At 38.6% G+C, this 14,323-nt stretch overlaps 1 protein-coding gene across 1 annotated transcript in view; it reads left to right on the forward strand.

Moving 5' to 3' along the window:
• Positions 1-14,323, forward strand: part of LOC122553176 (mucin-4) — a 95,272-nt gene that overhangs the window by 10,962 nt on the left and 69,987 nt on the right. The window contains exons 5-11 of the mRNA XM_043696763.2: positions 721-1,315; positions 4,616-4,726; positions 5,554-5,774; positions 5,892-5,979; positions 8,211-8,498; positions 12,610-12,855; positions 13,876-14,028. Of these exons, the coding sequence (XP_043552698.2) occupies positions 721-1,315; positions 4,616-4,726; positions 5,554-5,774; positions 5,892-5,979; positions 8,211-8,498; positions 12,610-12,855; positions 13,876-14,028 (1,702 nt within the window). The remainder of the gene's footprint in view (positions 1-720; positions 1,316-4,615; positions 4,727-5,553; positions 5,775-5,891; positions 5,980-8,210; positions 8,499-12,609; positions 12,856-13,875; positions 14,029-14,323) is intronic.

Consider the following 14,323-nt stretch of genomic DNA (forward strand, 5'->3'; position numbering starts at 1 on the left):
CCTGCTTTTATTACAACTGGGGATAAAGTCACCATCTCAGGCCATCTCAGCACTCAACATCTCCTGTGGCTGTCTCTGAACTGTTTCCAGGCATATTAGGCCCAATTCCATTTGCAGCTGTTTCTCACAAGGCAGGGTTCGACAAACGGGAAACTTCCAGATTCGCTGAACGTGGCTATGGAGAAACAGCCCGATTGGTTGGGTTTTCATTATGAGGAGGCAGGTGCAGCTGGAAATTTCCTGACTCTGCACATTTGCCTCAGGTGTAAAGATTTGACCTAAAATTCTCAAAGAGGTAAATTTAAATTGCACACAACGAATAAAATTAGGATTAAACTCTAAAAGTGATATCTGAAATACAGAAGTAATCAAACTTTAATCATGCCAGTTGGATCTAAAAAGACAAAGAAAAACTGATATTTTGAATTTGATTTTTGCTTTTCATGAGCTTTGGTTAATAATAACACTTCAGTTAACTTTAAAGTCAATACGCATATCATTCATCTGTTTTGAGATTTAAATTTTTAATATATTTTCTTTTTCATACACCAACCTACATACCTAATTCACTGTAAAATCTGCTTGATCCAGGCAGATCAACTTGACATGCTCTTAATTATTTGAATTGGCTTGGCTTGTAAATTCGTACCTGTTTCCTTACTTGATATCATTTATGCTTTCACAGAAATGTAAGACTTTCCCTAACATGTTTATTTACAGACAAACACGTTTCAGTGCATTTTGACTACAGATGGAATTTTCTCATTTGCTTTAATGAAATATGCCACAATGCATTGGAACCCTGGCCAGAGATTATTCCAAAGAGTATTAATGGGCTACACAAATGGGAAAGGAATATTTTACAATGATCCCCAAACCCAAAAAAATGAAACTTATGGTTCAAGAGGAAGATACAGGCCAGATCAAGTAATTGGAAACACAGGACTTCGTGGGCAATGGGCTTATCGTCTGGATCTGCAAAACTCCAGTAGGTATAGTAAAACATTCCGGCAAAAGTGCTGGCATTGGTATCTAACTGAACCCCATCCTTCCACCTGGAATACTGATGTACAGTCTTGTCCCTGCCATGAGTCGCAAGCGAAGGAAGATAACCGTTTTATACCAGAGATTATGCTGTTCAATGTTTCAACCCAACAGAAGATGGAAGGAGAAAGGACAACATTTCAGTCTGCATTACCTAATCAGTTCACAGCTGGTCGAAGATGCATCTATAGTTCAGGTTACCTGATTGAGGGAAGAACTGATCGATACTTTATTTTTACCCCAGAAGCAACGACGCTGCAGGACCATATAAGTGAGTATGGATCAAAATTACCTTCAGCTAGTTGATGCTGTTAGGGAGTTACTGTTAGAACACTGCAGTTAGCCTGACTGCCTAAAAAGAGATGAAAAGCTGAATCATTCAGAGTTTCAGTTCCTGACTAACTCTGAGTGATCACTGGAAGTAAATTATTTTCTGGTTGACAGATGATGAGGGATTTGGGATTAACTCTTGCTCTTTGTTTCTTATAACCTGGAAACCGCAGAGTTCCTTCCCTCCATTTGGATTCAATGCCCTCCAAAATCCTCCCTTTCAAACACTCACTATTAATGATTGATTTTACCTCCTATTCCTGTCTACTCTTTTGAGACTTGGTGGTGTGTTGTGCTATGAAAAGTAACTAATGTTGTTACTTTTTTCCGAAACTTAAAATCTCCAAAACTACACAAGTGGGGAGACAGAGAATATTTGATTCTTGCATTGTGCAAGAAAATCTAAATAGCAAAGGCTTCCTGAGCACAAAATTCAAAGCAAGGGGAAATTGACTTTTTAAAAAATTATTTTTGATTCTGTCTTAAATATTTCTAGACAGCCAACTCAAAACTGATCAGCTAACTGTCCTTTCAGTCATATAAATACACAACTCTTCAGAAACTGGATTTTAGGCAAAATCATGTGCAGTTCAACTTCAAATATATTAACGACATGTTATCACAAAAGAACAGCAGAGATCTGATTGATTTAGATTGAGTATAATCTGGTTATATTCACACTTAGAATTATCCCAGATCATTTCACTGCTTCATAAGTTGCCAACCTGACACAGATGTTAAAGTTTGCTTCAATGTGTGTGATTACAGGGAGATTTATAACATGTCTTTCTATACCTGGAGTAAGGTTTTGTTTTACTCTGAATGCTATCCCCTTTAGAAAAAAAACCCTTCCCCGTACAACTGTTGCCTGCTCTAGTTCCAGTATATCTGCTGACTAATATTTGGAGTAGCTGTGCAGTATGTTGCAATTATTTTCATTATTTCTACCTGTGTCACCAATTATGACCATTAGCAACCAGGTAGCAATTGAAGTTTAGGTTAGTCTGATAACTTTCATTAGTCAGACATGACATTTAGGAGTTATTAAGATGGACATTAAATGGACGTTCAACTATTTGGAAACATGTATTTTCCGTATATGGAGTAACAGTTTCAATATTTACAAACAATAAATGATTTTCCTTACTGTCATTAAATAATTCCAAGCAGTGAGTAGAATCTTCTAGACCCTGAAATAGTGGACCCATGGTAGTCAGCCTCGACCTGCCTTGGCTGCAATTATTTCAGCTCCAGGTGGGATGAGAAAGCGTGGATCCACCCATCTAGCTAACCATTATGAACAGGTTGTCACTTGGCATGCAAGTGTTCTTTAATGTGTTCAAAGTTTGTGAGAAGATTTGTAGCTCGGGTGCTCGTTGTTGTGGTTCTGTTCGCTGAGCTGGGAATTTGTGTTGTAGATGTTTCATCCCCTGTCTAGGTGACATCCTCAGTGCTTGGGAGCCTCCTGTGAAGCAGTTCCAGCCGTTCGGAGAATTCACCACAAAGGTATACAGGAAAGGCACACACACAGACCAAGTCCTGAACTATGAAAGCAATCACCCCAACACACACAAAAGAAGTTGCATCAAGACACTATTCAAAAGGGCCACAACACACTGCAGTACACCAGAACTGCAAAATGAGGAAGAAGAACACTTATACAATGTATTCGCCAAAAACGGATACCCCCGCAATTTCATCAACAGATGCCTAAGGGAAAGTCACCGGAACGAGGACATGCCGCAACCCAAAGGATTAGCCACACTACCATACATCAAGAGCATTTCCGAACTGACAGCCAGACTACTGCGACCACTAGGACTCATAACAGCACACAAACCAACAGCCACTCTCAGACAACAACTCACCAGAACGAAGGACCCGATACCCAGCATGAGCAAAACCAATGTAGTGTACAAAATCCCATGCAAGGACTGCACAAAACACTACATAGGACAAACAGGAAGACAGCTAACGATCCGCATCCATGAACACCAACTAGCCACGAAACGACACGACCAGCTATCCTTAGTAGCCACACACACAGATGACAAGCAACATGAATTCGACTGGGACAACACTACTATTATAGGACAAGCCAAACAGAGAACAGCCAGGGAATTCCTAGAGGCATGGCACTCATCCACAGATTCAATCAATAAGCACATCGACCTGGACCCAATATACCGACCACTGCAATGGACAGCTGGAACTGACAACCAGAAGCAGCAGATTCAAACCACTATAAATGCCGGAGGAAAGATCACAGAAGCGCGTCACAGGAGGCTCCCAAGCACTGATGTCACCTAGACAGGGGACGAAACATCTGCAACACAAATTCCCATTTCTTTAATGTGCACTAATCTGCGCACAACTGAGGGACTGAATCTCAGATAGGGATAATGGCCATGAAAGGCCAATCCCTGCCCCACTGTTCCAAAGCCAAAATCCACCCCCCGCCCTGCTCCATAAGCAACACTCACCTTTCCCACCAGCAAACCTCCATCCCAGGAGTCCGGAAAGTACTTTAGCAGCAGTAGCCACAGCACTGCCAATTTCTGGAGCTGATGGCCTCTGATTTTGGTGGCCAGATCTTCTTTGTCCCAGGTCTTAACTCCAGTAGAAGGCCCACCAACAAGCCATCAGGTTCCTGATTACCAAAGATCCATCTTCGCAGGCTTCCCTCCTCCAAGTATTCCTGCTTTCTCGAAAACCAAGAAGATCCTGGTCCGAGTAATCTAAATTTTGGCTCTAGGAGGATGCTGCAATTTGAAAACTTTCACAGTCACATTTCAATTGTGGAATACTGAGCTTTGATTATAAGAAATATCCAAACAGCTAAACTTTTGTTGACTTCAGCTAATGAACCTTTCTCTCAATAAGAGAGACATAATGGCCTTGGCGATTGCACAATTAAACTTTATCAATATTTATAAGACTTATTGTATTTTGTTGAGTGTTATTTTTAAATGAGAAGGTAACATGGATGACCTGAAGAAGGTCTTATGTTCAATGGAATTAAGGAGGACCAAGGATTTGCCGCCAGTGCTAATATTTATTTTGTTTCCATTACTGGGATGGTATCTAGTATTCCAAATTGTCAACTCCCGCCTTCCCTAAAAACAAGACGCAAAGATTATCGCTGCAGAGCTTCTTGGGTAATACTTTGTATTTCATCTTTCTCTGTAATAATCCAAATGCTTTGACTTGTAATCATAATGCCTGTACTATTTATTAACAGAAGGAGATTTGGAACCTTTTGAATGGTGTTGCACAAAATCTTCCTTATGCAATTTGTATTATGCGAAACGGCCTATTGATAAGTGTGAGAATTATACTTCATTGGGTTTAGGTAAGCAATAATATCTTGCATATGACTTGTGGCTAGTTGTGTTGAGAGTTGTGTTTAATTAAATCAGATTCAGTGTTTTGAAAATGTTATTTCCTTTTTGCCAATTGTTTCCTTTTACAATAATTCATTGAGTTCCAACTGAGAGAGCAATGGGTAAGTCAAAGAGCTGTTAGTCACTAATACCATAATCACCCTGAAGAGTTCTGAAACTGCAAAACAACCGTCTCCCTTAGGAAAGTAGAATAATTAATTTATTGCATTCAACCTCATGAACAGCTTTAACACATCCACCCAATCATGGAAATCAAATTGAACCCATTAGTAGTTGTAAGGTACAGACTCAGACCCCTCAGCAGGAGTTATCATAAAACAAGCCAGCAAGCAGGCAGCAAAATCAATGTTTTGGTTCCCATTGATGTGTTTTTCTCTCTATACTCTTCCCTTATAACCCTTCCTGATTAAATGGATTGATGCATGGCATCTTGAATAGCCATTCTTCATGAATGAGGTGGGAGAGTGTTGATTGACTATGTCAGTAATGGGATAATCGTGGGAATAACGTGGATATCTCCACTTATTCTTTCAATAGTGTGCATGTTTCAACAGGACCCACTGCATTGGCATCAGGAGCAAGGGTCCTACTTGATTTCATTTCATTTCATTAGCCCTGAGACCAAATGTCAACACTCATATTTACCCAGGTAATTTCAGCCAACCCAGTCTAGACTACAGATAAACACAGGCCGATTAAAAACATAATTTATCTTTTAAATGTCAAAGTATGTAATATATGGATAAATACTTGTAAAAAATTGCTTATTATTAAGGTCAAGTCTATGGAACGCTGCATATGAAAACATTTGATGGAGTTGATTACATATTTCATGGACTTGGTGAATACGTCATTGTCAGGCTGTCATCAACCAAAGGACATAACATATTTACTCTTCAAGGGCAAAGTTACCTAACAATCAGGAACAACACCTTTATAAACATAGTGGCCTTTGTAAAGTTTGCTGCATTTTATCAGGGGATGGTAAGGATGAAAGTAAGTACTTCATTCTCAGAATTAAAAAGTTTAAAATACTTTTTTTTGAAGCAGTCACCAACAGTGTTGCTATCTTCAGTCTTAAACTAAAGACGGACCTTTTCTCATTTCAATCAGGTAGAATGGGGATGCTCCAAGTCTGGAAAGGAACTTTCTGTTACAGTAAATGATAAAGATATCAGATTGCACAAAGGTGAAGATTTAGGTGAGAATTTGTAAAAAGCCCAATGAAAGTGTTACAAGTGCTGATCTATTAAATATCTATTTCTGCTCAAAGACATTAATTGTAAATATCATATCTCAACAAGTCAAAACTGTAATATTATTGTAAATACACATTGACAGACTTGTAAAGAAATACATTTTTACAACAATATACCTCAGATAAGAAATTGGGCTCATCATCAGTTACTTTTGGGTGTTACTAATGCTGCTTGAGCTCCAACATGGTATTATTGGCACATACACATTTCTGTGACAAATTAAGGATATATTGGGCTAAATCCTTCAGACTTTGAAAACTTTCAGCAGGCCAGACCAATTTTAGGTCCCAGGCTTGTTGGTGACAATAATCTACCTTTGAGGGTAATTTTTCAGGAGGAGGCCAATTAAAGTGCCACTTCTGGCAATGCCATCCAATTTGGCACAGTGACCAGGTTGTGAAGGCAAGAGAGTAAATCAGTGTCTGAGACGACAAGACTGGCTGACATCCTTCACCGTGAACTTAGGCAGAGTGCCATTGGTGTGCCTGGCATGTGAGAGGGCTGGGCAAAATGGAGGAGTGAAGGGACTAGCCATAAGATGCAAGATCAACAATTGGCCATTCACATCACTGAGTCTGCTCTGCCACTGAATGATGGCTGATCTGATTATCCTCAACTCCATTTTCCTGTCTTTTCCCAAAAACTCTTGATTCCCTTAATGCCTTAAAAGCTGTCCATGTCATCCTTGAATATTCTTAATCTTGACAGCCTTCACTTGGTAAAGAAATCCACAATTCCCAATTCTCTGAGAGATGAAATTTCCCCTCATCTCTGTCTTCAATGTGCAATCCATTTTCCAAGTAGGTTTACAAGAATGATAGACTTTAGGAATTAAGTTATGAGGAGAGATTACACAAATTAGGCCCATTTTCTCTCAAATTTAGAACCTAAGGGGTGATCAAACTCTTTAAGACATTAAAGGAAAAATCAAGGTAGATGAGGATAAACTATCTCCACTGGTTGGGATTTCTAGAAGTAGGAGCTTAGTCTGAGAATTGGAGCCAGACCATCCGGGAGAGATGTTAGAAAGCACTTCTACACACAAAGTTTGGTAGATGTTTGGAATTCTTTCCCACAAACAGCAGTGGATGCAGGATCAGGGATTGTTAATTTTAAATCATGTAATTGATTAAATTTTTCTTAAGCAAAGGTATTAAGGGATATGAGCCAAAGGCAGGTGTACAGAGTTAGCCACGGATCAGTCTTGATCTCATTGAATGTTGGAACAGGCTTGAGGGGCTGAATGGCTTACTCCTGTTCCTGTGCTTCTAAGTATAAGTGGATGGCTTTTAGATGATTTGGAGCTATGGACTGTGCATAATGGAAGGTTAGCTGGCAATAATACCTGCTTTGTCCATAGGTTTGTGATCAGTAATTGATGACAGAGACTTTCTGTCTGCCAACAACGATGTGATTGGTTCCCAGGCAGCTGAACAATTTGGGGCTGTAAACTAAGTAGTGAAAATCCAACATAACTTGCAGGAGGTGGCTTGTTGTAGTTACAAGAGATTACAGTCCAATCTGTTTGAAGTTTCTTTGACATCTGTCGGTGTTACATCCCATTGGTTCCATGCAGTTTTATTTATATCTGCAGTTATTGTCTCTTTGTAATCATCTTTTGACAAAGGGTTAAAAATATCCACAGTTATTTTATGTTCTGACACCTATGGTCATGATATTTTAAATGGTGCAAGCCATTCATGTTGTTTGCCTTCTGTTGATGCTTCCAGCCAATCAACAGGGCAGATCCCATTGGCTGAAGGCAAAGATCATTCAAATGATCAGAAAGCATGTGACTGATGTTACCTGCACTCCAGTCAACAAGTAGTTGCTAATTGCTGCTTACAATCTTTACAGTGTGCATTGTAGCCTTCAATATATCTAACATGAGGGTGGTCTATACATCCCACCTGCATACATGTAACGCCAGTCTGAATTATATTGTATAAATTAATCTGGTGTATTATAGATCTTACATTATTCACTTAATAATTTGTCATTGTAATGTGTATTTACAAAACCTATTCCATTACATCTTGCGTATGTCTTCATTAAAAAGCCATTGAATTGAAGATTCAGTCATTTGCCATTTTCATCAACTTCTGATAACAAAATTTGATACCTACAGTTTAGATGAGTTTTTGTAAATGTCCCTTTCCTTTTTTTTTCACAGAAGTATACCATTTCAGTCATAACCAGTTGGCCCTGGTGTGTAAAAAGGGGACAAGATGCTCTGCAGTTTATTTTTCAGGACTACAGGTTACAGTGGAGATTGGCATAGGTGGCTTCCTCCAGGCAACAGTCCATTTGCCACATTCCTTCTACAACAGAACTCTTGGCCTCCTTGGTTTGTGGAGCAGTAAATCAGCAGATGACCTTTTATTTCCAAATGGAGATCAACTAAAGTTCCAAGCTGGCAGTTTTCCAACTGAAGCGGAAATATATAAGTTTCAACAATCCTGTAGGTCTTTGTAGTCATTATAATAGAGATTACAAACTTTAGTCTTATTTCACTTTAGACACCTCAATGTCCCACATGTCTGTTTCATGGGCATCAGCATCATATTGTAGCTCATTCAAATAGGCATTGCTTTTGTGTGACCCTGAACAGTAAAAGTAAGAAAGCTATTGATGGTGTACAATACTGAGCCAAACTCAGTCTTAGGGTCATAGAGTCTCAACAGTGCAGAATGAGGCTATTAAGTCTATCGAGTCGGCACCAACCCTCTCAACAGAATCCCACCCTATCCTTATACCCTGCGTTTACCATGACTAATCCACCCAATTCCATCCTTGCCTCAGTTCATCTGTTACCATGCCTTTGAACCTCTCTGTATAACTACTTTGAAGTACTCCTAGCCAGACTTATCTTCCATCCACCATAAATTTAAACTCGTCCTAAACTTTGCTGCCTGAAGCTTTCTTTTACCAAACCCTGTTAGCCCATCACCCTGACCCACAATGGATTCTGGTTAAGCAGCTTATTGATTTTAAATTCCCATCCTTGTTTCCAAATCTATCCATATTTTTTCCCATGCTGTATGTCTGTAACTGTCACTAAACCTAAACTCTTTGAGATATCTTCACCCATCTGATTCTTATAACTTGAGCATCCTGGATTTTAATGGCTTCAACACTGGTGCGCTTGTTTTCTACTTAAAACCTACTGATTGACTAAAAGCTTTGGTCATCTACCCCAATATCTCCTCCTGTGACTCAGCATCAGATTTTAATAATTTCCCGGTGAAGTACCTTAAGAAGTATTACTCTGTTAAAGGTGTCATTATCAATAATTCACCTATGCTTTTGATCCATCTCTTTCTTCCCAGTTCCAACCAACAATTCTTACTAAAATGCATCAGCATCTTCGTTTATGCAATTTTAGCATTTTATTTAATTAAAGAACAATACTTTACATGTAAATTAAACTACCTTAGTTTCCCACCATCATACAGTGTCTACGGTTAAGGATTTTGGGAAGATTAATTTATTTTCAACCCTCTGACGACATGGCTTTGAAATGACCTACAAAGCACCCTCAGGATGTTTCACCATCTCTCCTGCATAAACCCACAATTCCCCCAAACCACACAGATGAAGACGTACTCTGGAAGAATTGCGGGCACCTCTGTGTTGATGCTGACATCCCATATATGATGCTGACATGCTGACCCTGCAAAGTTTAAATAGATTGGTATTACACATAATACGGTTTACTTTAAAAGGAAATCTAATTGAAATTAGAAAATGAAAGCTTAAAAGTGTAGGATCTAAAACCAGTCTTAAGTTCCAGAAAAGCCATGATTAATTTTAGGTTTGGTCATGATGAATTTAATTAATCAGAACTTAGGTAATATTTACACATGTACATTCATTCATGAATTGACAAATTTATTTCAAATTTAGTTGACATAAACTTCTGAACTTGCAGTTTGAAAGTTATGCAAAGTGAATGGAATCATCTGAACAACTCTTGTTTCATACAAGGAGCTTTGGTGCGCAAAGTTGTAAATTTTCACAAATTTTAAAGTAACAGCTACAGTGTTGATAGGACTGAAGATAATGTAAAGCTTACATGTTTTCAGAATAGATTCAAGCATCTTTGTAAAGGCTGTGGGCTGGATATTACATGCACCCACCAAATGTGCTTCCAATGTGGACAAGTAAAATGGCCAACCCATCACCATCCCATCCAATCCCTAGCTCACCTCCATGTATCTGGGGCTAGGCAGATACTGAAATTGGCAGACCACCAACCATATATGTGTAAATAATTAAAGGTCATAGAGTCATAAAACATGGAGATAGACCCTTTGGTCGAACCCATCCACATCAACCAGCTTTCCCAAACTAAACTATTCCCATTTACCTGCAATGGCCCATTTCCCTCTAAACCTTTCCTATTCATGAGCCTGTCCAAATGTTCTTTAAATGTTTTAAGTGTGCATCTATCTATGAACTTGTTAAACACTCAGTTGATCTAAATATATCCTCCCTGTGCCATATACCAGTTGACATTGATAGCTGGACAGGAATGTGCAGTCCATTTCTTTCTAAGGTTTTAAAGTGGTGAGTGAGAAAGTGAGGTATTAGATTTGGACAGTGTGATTTGCCCATCAAAGTCAATTCCCAAAGAGATGGTGGCTACCCTTACTTCCCATCACCTACACTTCAGCACCTAAGACTCCAAGCCCCTTGCCATCCTTTGTAAGGTGGAAAACATTCCCCACCCAATACCTCCTGCTTTCCTGAGACCAGGCTTTCATTACACCTTCATTGTGGCCTGCTCCCATTGTAGGCAACACCTCCAACTGAGCTCTGGATGAGGTTTACTAGGATGAGTGGATGTGCTGACCTATCAAGTTAGCCAGCAGCTCCAGAGGGTTTCTCTCTCCTCACTGAGGGACAGAGGTCTAACTCTTCAGTACAGTATGGTAGTGGCCCAGGCTTCATTTTGGTCCATTCACTCACTGCCATTCTTTTCTTCTGCAGTCCCCATATTTTTAAATGTTATAAGTTTATCTCTGCACCCACAGTAAAGCAGGATATGCCTATTAGGTAATAACTGTTAAGTAAGAGAAAATTAGATCTATAATATTGGTATAGGAATTTTCAAAAAGTTCTCACTGTCTTGAACTGAGAGAAGGTAATTTCACCTGAATTGTAATCAAATTTGTCTCTGCTACATTTTAGTTTATAAAAGATAACATATATGATGTTTAAGATGCAGTAATCATTTTTAAATAGTATCCTAGATAATAAAATTATTGAATTAATTACTGGGTAAAGCCTTTTGTAAGGAGTGGTACAAATGGATAAGAGAAACATGGTGGTGGATCTGACAAAAATATGGGCTATAAATTCTGACTTTTCCAGCAAGGCTCACATTGTATGTGAGAATTTTTTTTAAATTAAGGAATATTGTTAGAGGGCTGATGGGTTGAGGTATTCTCTAGATAAAGTACTAATAGGTTTTCTTGTGGTCCAAAAAAAGTCATCATTTCCTTCTCATAAGATAAAGAATGTGCATTTTTAGGACATTAGGTTAGTACATCTTTTTTTGAATTTTGCTTCCTTTCACTGTCATCAGTGTAAAGAGGATTTGTAAAAGTGTGGAGAATAAACCATGAATAAATAAATGTTAACAAGTTGTTAAAATTTGTTGTTACAAGCCATTAATGCTGCAAAGGTTACCTCATTCAACAGCAAAGGGCTTTCCATACAAAATCCCTGGAAGAAGTAATTTTGATTTTTTTTTTTAAGTAGGAAAGGATAGAGATACAACCATCGCACATCAGAAAAGTTTCTATTTCTATTCAGAATCAAACACCTGTGATGCAGGCACGACTATAGACATAGGGGAGGTTAGCCAAAAGCTACACTGTACATCATAGAGTAAATGGGAACAAATAGAAGAAAGGTAGTGGATAGGGGAGAAATTGTGTAAGAGATTCAAAAATGTAAAAGATAGATAGCTTTCAGAATCCTAATTAAACATTATATTCCATGGTGGGTGAACAGCAGAATCGGACAGAGAGTAGCCCAAATCTATGGTTCAGGTTGGAACCAATTACGGTTGAGGTCAAAGGAAGTGAAAATCAGAACAGCTGAAGATTCACCACTGCCCATTTTACATTATTACTCAAAGCCAAAAATTGTAGTTGATAATTTCTATCCATCTGTGTTTCAGGAAGATATTTAGCCCATCATACAAGGTGTCTAATGAACATACCAACATATGAAATAGGAATCAGAGGTAGACCACTTGGTTCTTTAAGCCTGCTCCATCAATCAATAAGATCATGGCTGGGGTCTATTTGTGTTTCTGAACTCCACATTCTCAACTTCCCTGAGAACCATTGATTCTCCTTTCTAACAAGAATTTACCCACCTCTGACTTAAACTTATTCAATGGTCTTCCTCCACCACCTTCTAAGCAAGAAAATTCCATAGTCTTAATTTCAACATATTAAAGATGCAAAAGGGTGAAATATCTTAATAGAAACAATAAAGCCTCTGATGTATATGAAGAAAGATTGCTTTTAACTTCTTTCTGGCACTGTACATTTCAGGGCAGGTACCACCTCCGGAAAGTCTTTTCCTTTCACATCAGCCAATGGAAAATTGGAGAACAATTAGGCCAATCTTCACATCAGTACTCCTTGCATCTGCAGATAATAAAACACTAAACAATATCAACAGGACATGTTCTGGCAACGCTGCATGCATTCATGATATCCTAGTTACTAATGATACAAACATTGGATTGCAAACTAAAGATTACTACATGAAGTATGAGAAATCTGCAGTGACTTTTGGTAAGTACGTTATCATTTAGGTAGATGTTGTATAATGAATAAATGCTGTCACTGGCAAGACCTTTACAAAATATTCTGAATAAGATTAATTTTAGACATCTTTAGCAGAATTTTGTTTTGGGAATGTATTTCAAAGTGACAGTGAAGAAATCTGAAGGGTTGACTCTCTGAATATATTTAGCAATATTAGAACATTTTGTAATGTGTATTTGACTTTATGGTTCAGACAAAGCTAGTTTAATCACATGATGTCTTGTTTAGTTCATTCAATAGGGATTTGCTGTAACTCTGTTCAATTGTACTGTATTACAACAGTATTACCTTCTTAAATCATACATTGATTAAGGTGAGAAAATTGTGAAATTGATACATTGGTTATACACAGTGAGAAATATACTAAGAGGAACAATTTTACTCAATTTACATTTAGAGTCATAGAGATGTACAGCACGGAAACAGACCCTTCGGTCCAACACATCAATGCCGACCAGATATCCCAATCTAATCGTCCCAACTGCCAGCACCCAGCCCATATCTCTCGAAACCCTTCCTATTCATATACCCATCCAGATGCCTTTTAAATGTTGCAATTGTACCAGCCTCCACCACTTCCTTTGGCAGCTCATTCCATACACGTACCACCCTCTGTGTGAAAAAGTTGGCCGTTAGGTCCCTTTTATATTTTTTCCATGTCATCCTAACCCTATACCCTCTAGTTCTGGACTACCCCACCCTAGGGAAAAGACTTTGTCTATTTACCCTATCCATGCCCCTCATGATTTTATAAACCTCTATAAGGTCACCCCTGAACCTCCGACACTCCAGGGATAACAGTTCCAGCTTATTCAGCCTCTCCCTATAGCTCAAATCCTCCAGCCCTTGCAACATCCTTGTAAATGTTTTCTGGAAATCTTTCAAGTTTCACAACATCCTTCTGTTGTTACAAGAGTTAACTGTTTAGTATAATGTGAGTCCTTTAGGTTGTGTTGAATTGATACTCTATCTGTTTGTTATTTTTAGGAAACATGCCTCCAACATTTATTGGCCCGTTGTTAATTCGGGTTAAAGTTAATACTACAACAAGGGTTCAATTTACAGCTAAAGACCTCAACAAAGATAAAATCAACTTTGCACTTGTACCACCTACTCCTCAAGGAGCAACAATAAACCCAGGTTGGTAATTATTCATGAAAATCTTTGTGAGTCAGAACTCAATCATTTTATCATGTGGAAGTGAACTTATAACTTATCACCCTTTTTCACGTTGGCCCATCATTACTTCCGGTCACTCAATGTCCTGCCTTTCATAAATGCCTCTCCCTAAATCCCTCATTCACAATTCCACACCCCACACATGACTAAACCTATCCAAAGTTTCTCACTGAAACATTTCCACACTTCTGCTCTTCAATGCCCTTTCGTCCAATTTCAATCTCAACTCACTTTGCTCACCCTCTTCTGTCTTTCC

This window comes from Chiloscyllium plagiosum, unplaced genomic scaffold (assembly GCF_037043375.1).
Source record: "Chiloscyllium plagiosum isolate Xiang-an unplaced genomic scaffold, Cpla_swu_hap1 HiC_scaffold_10, whole genome shotgun sequence".
NCBI lineage: Eukaryota > Metazoa > Chordata > Chondrichthyes > Orectolobiformes > Hemiscylliidae > Chiloscyllium > Chiloscyllium plagiosum.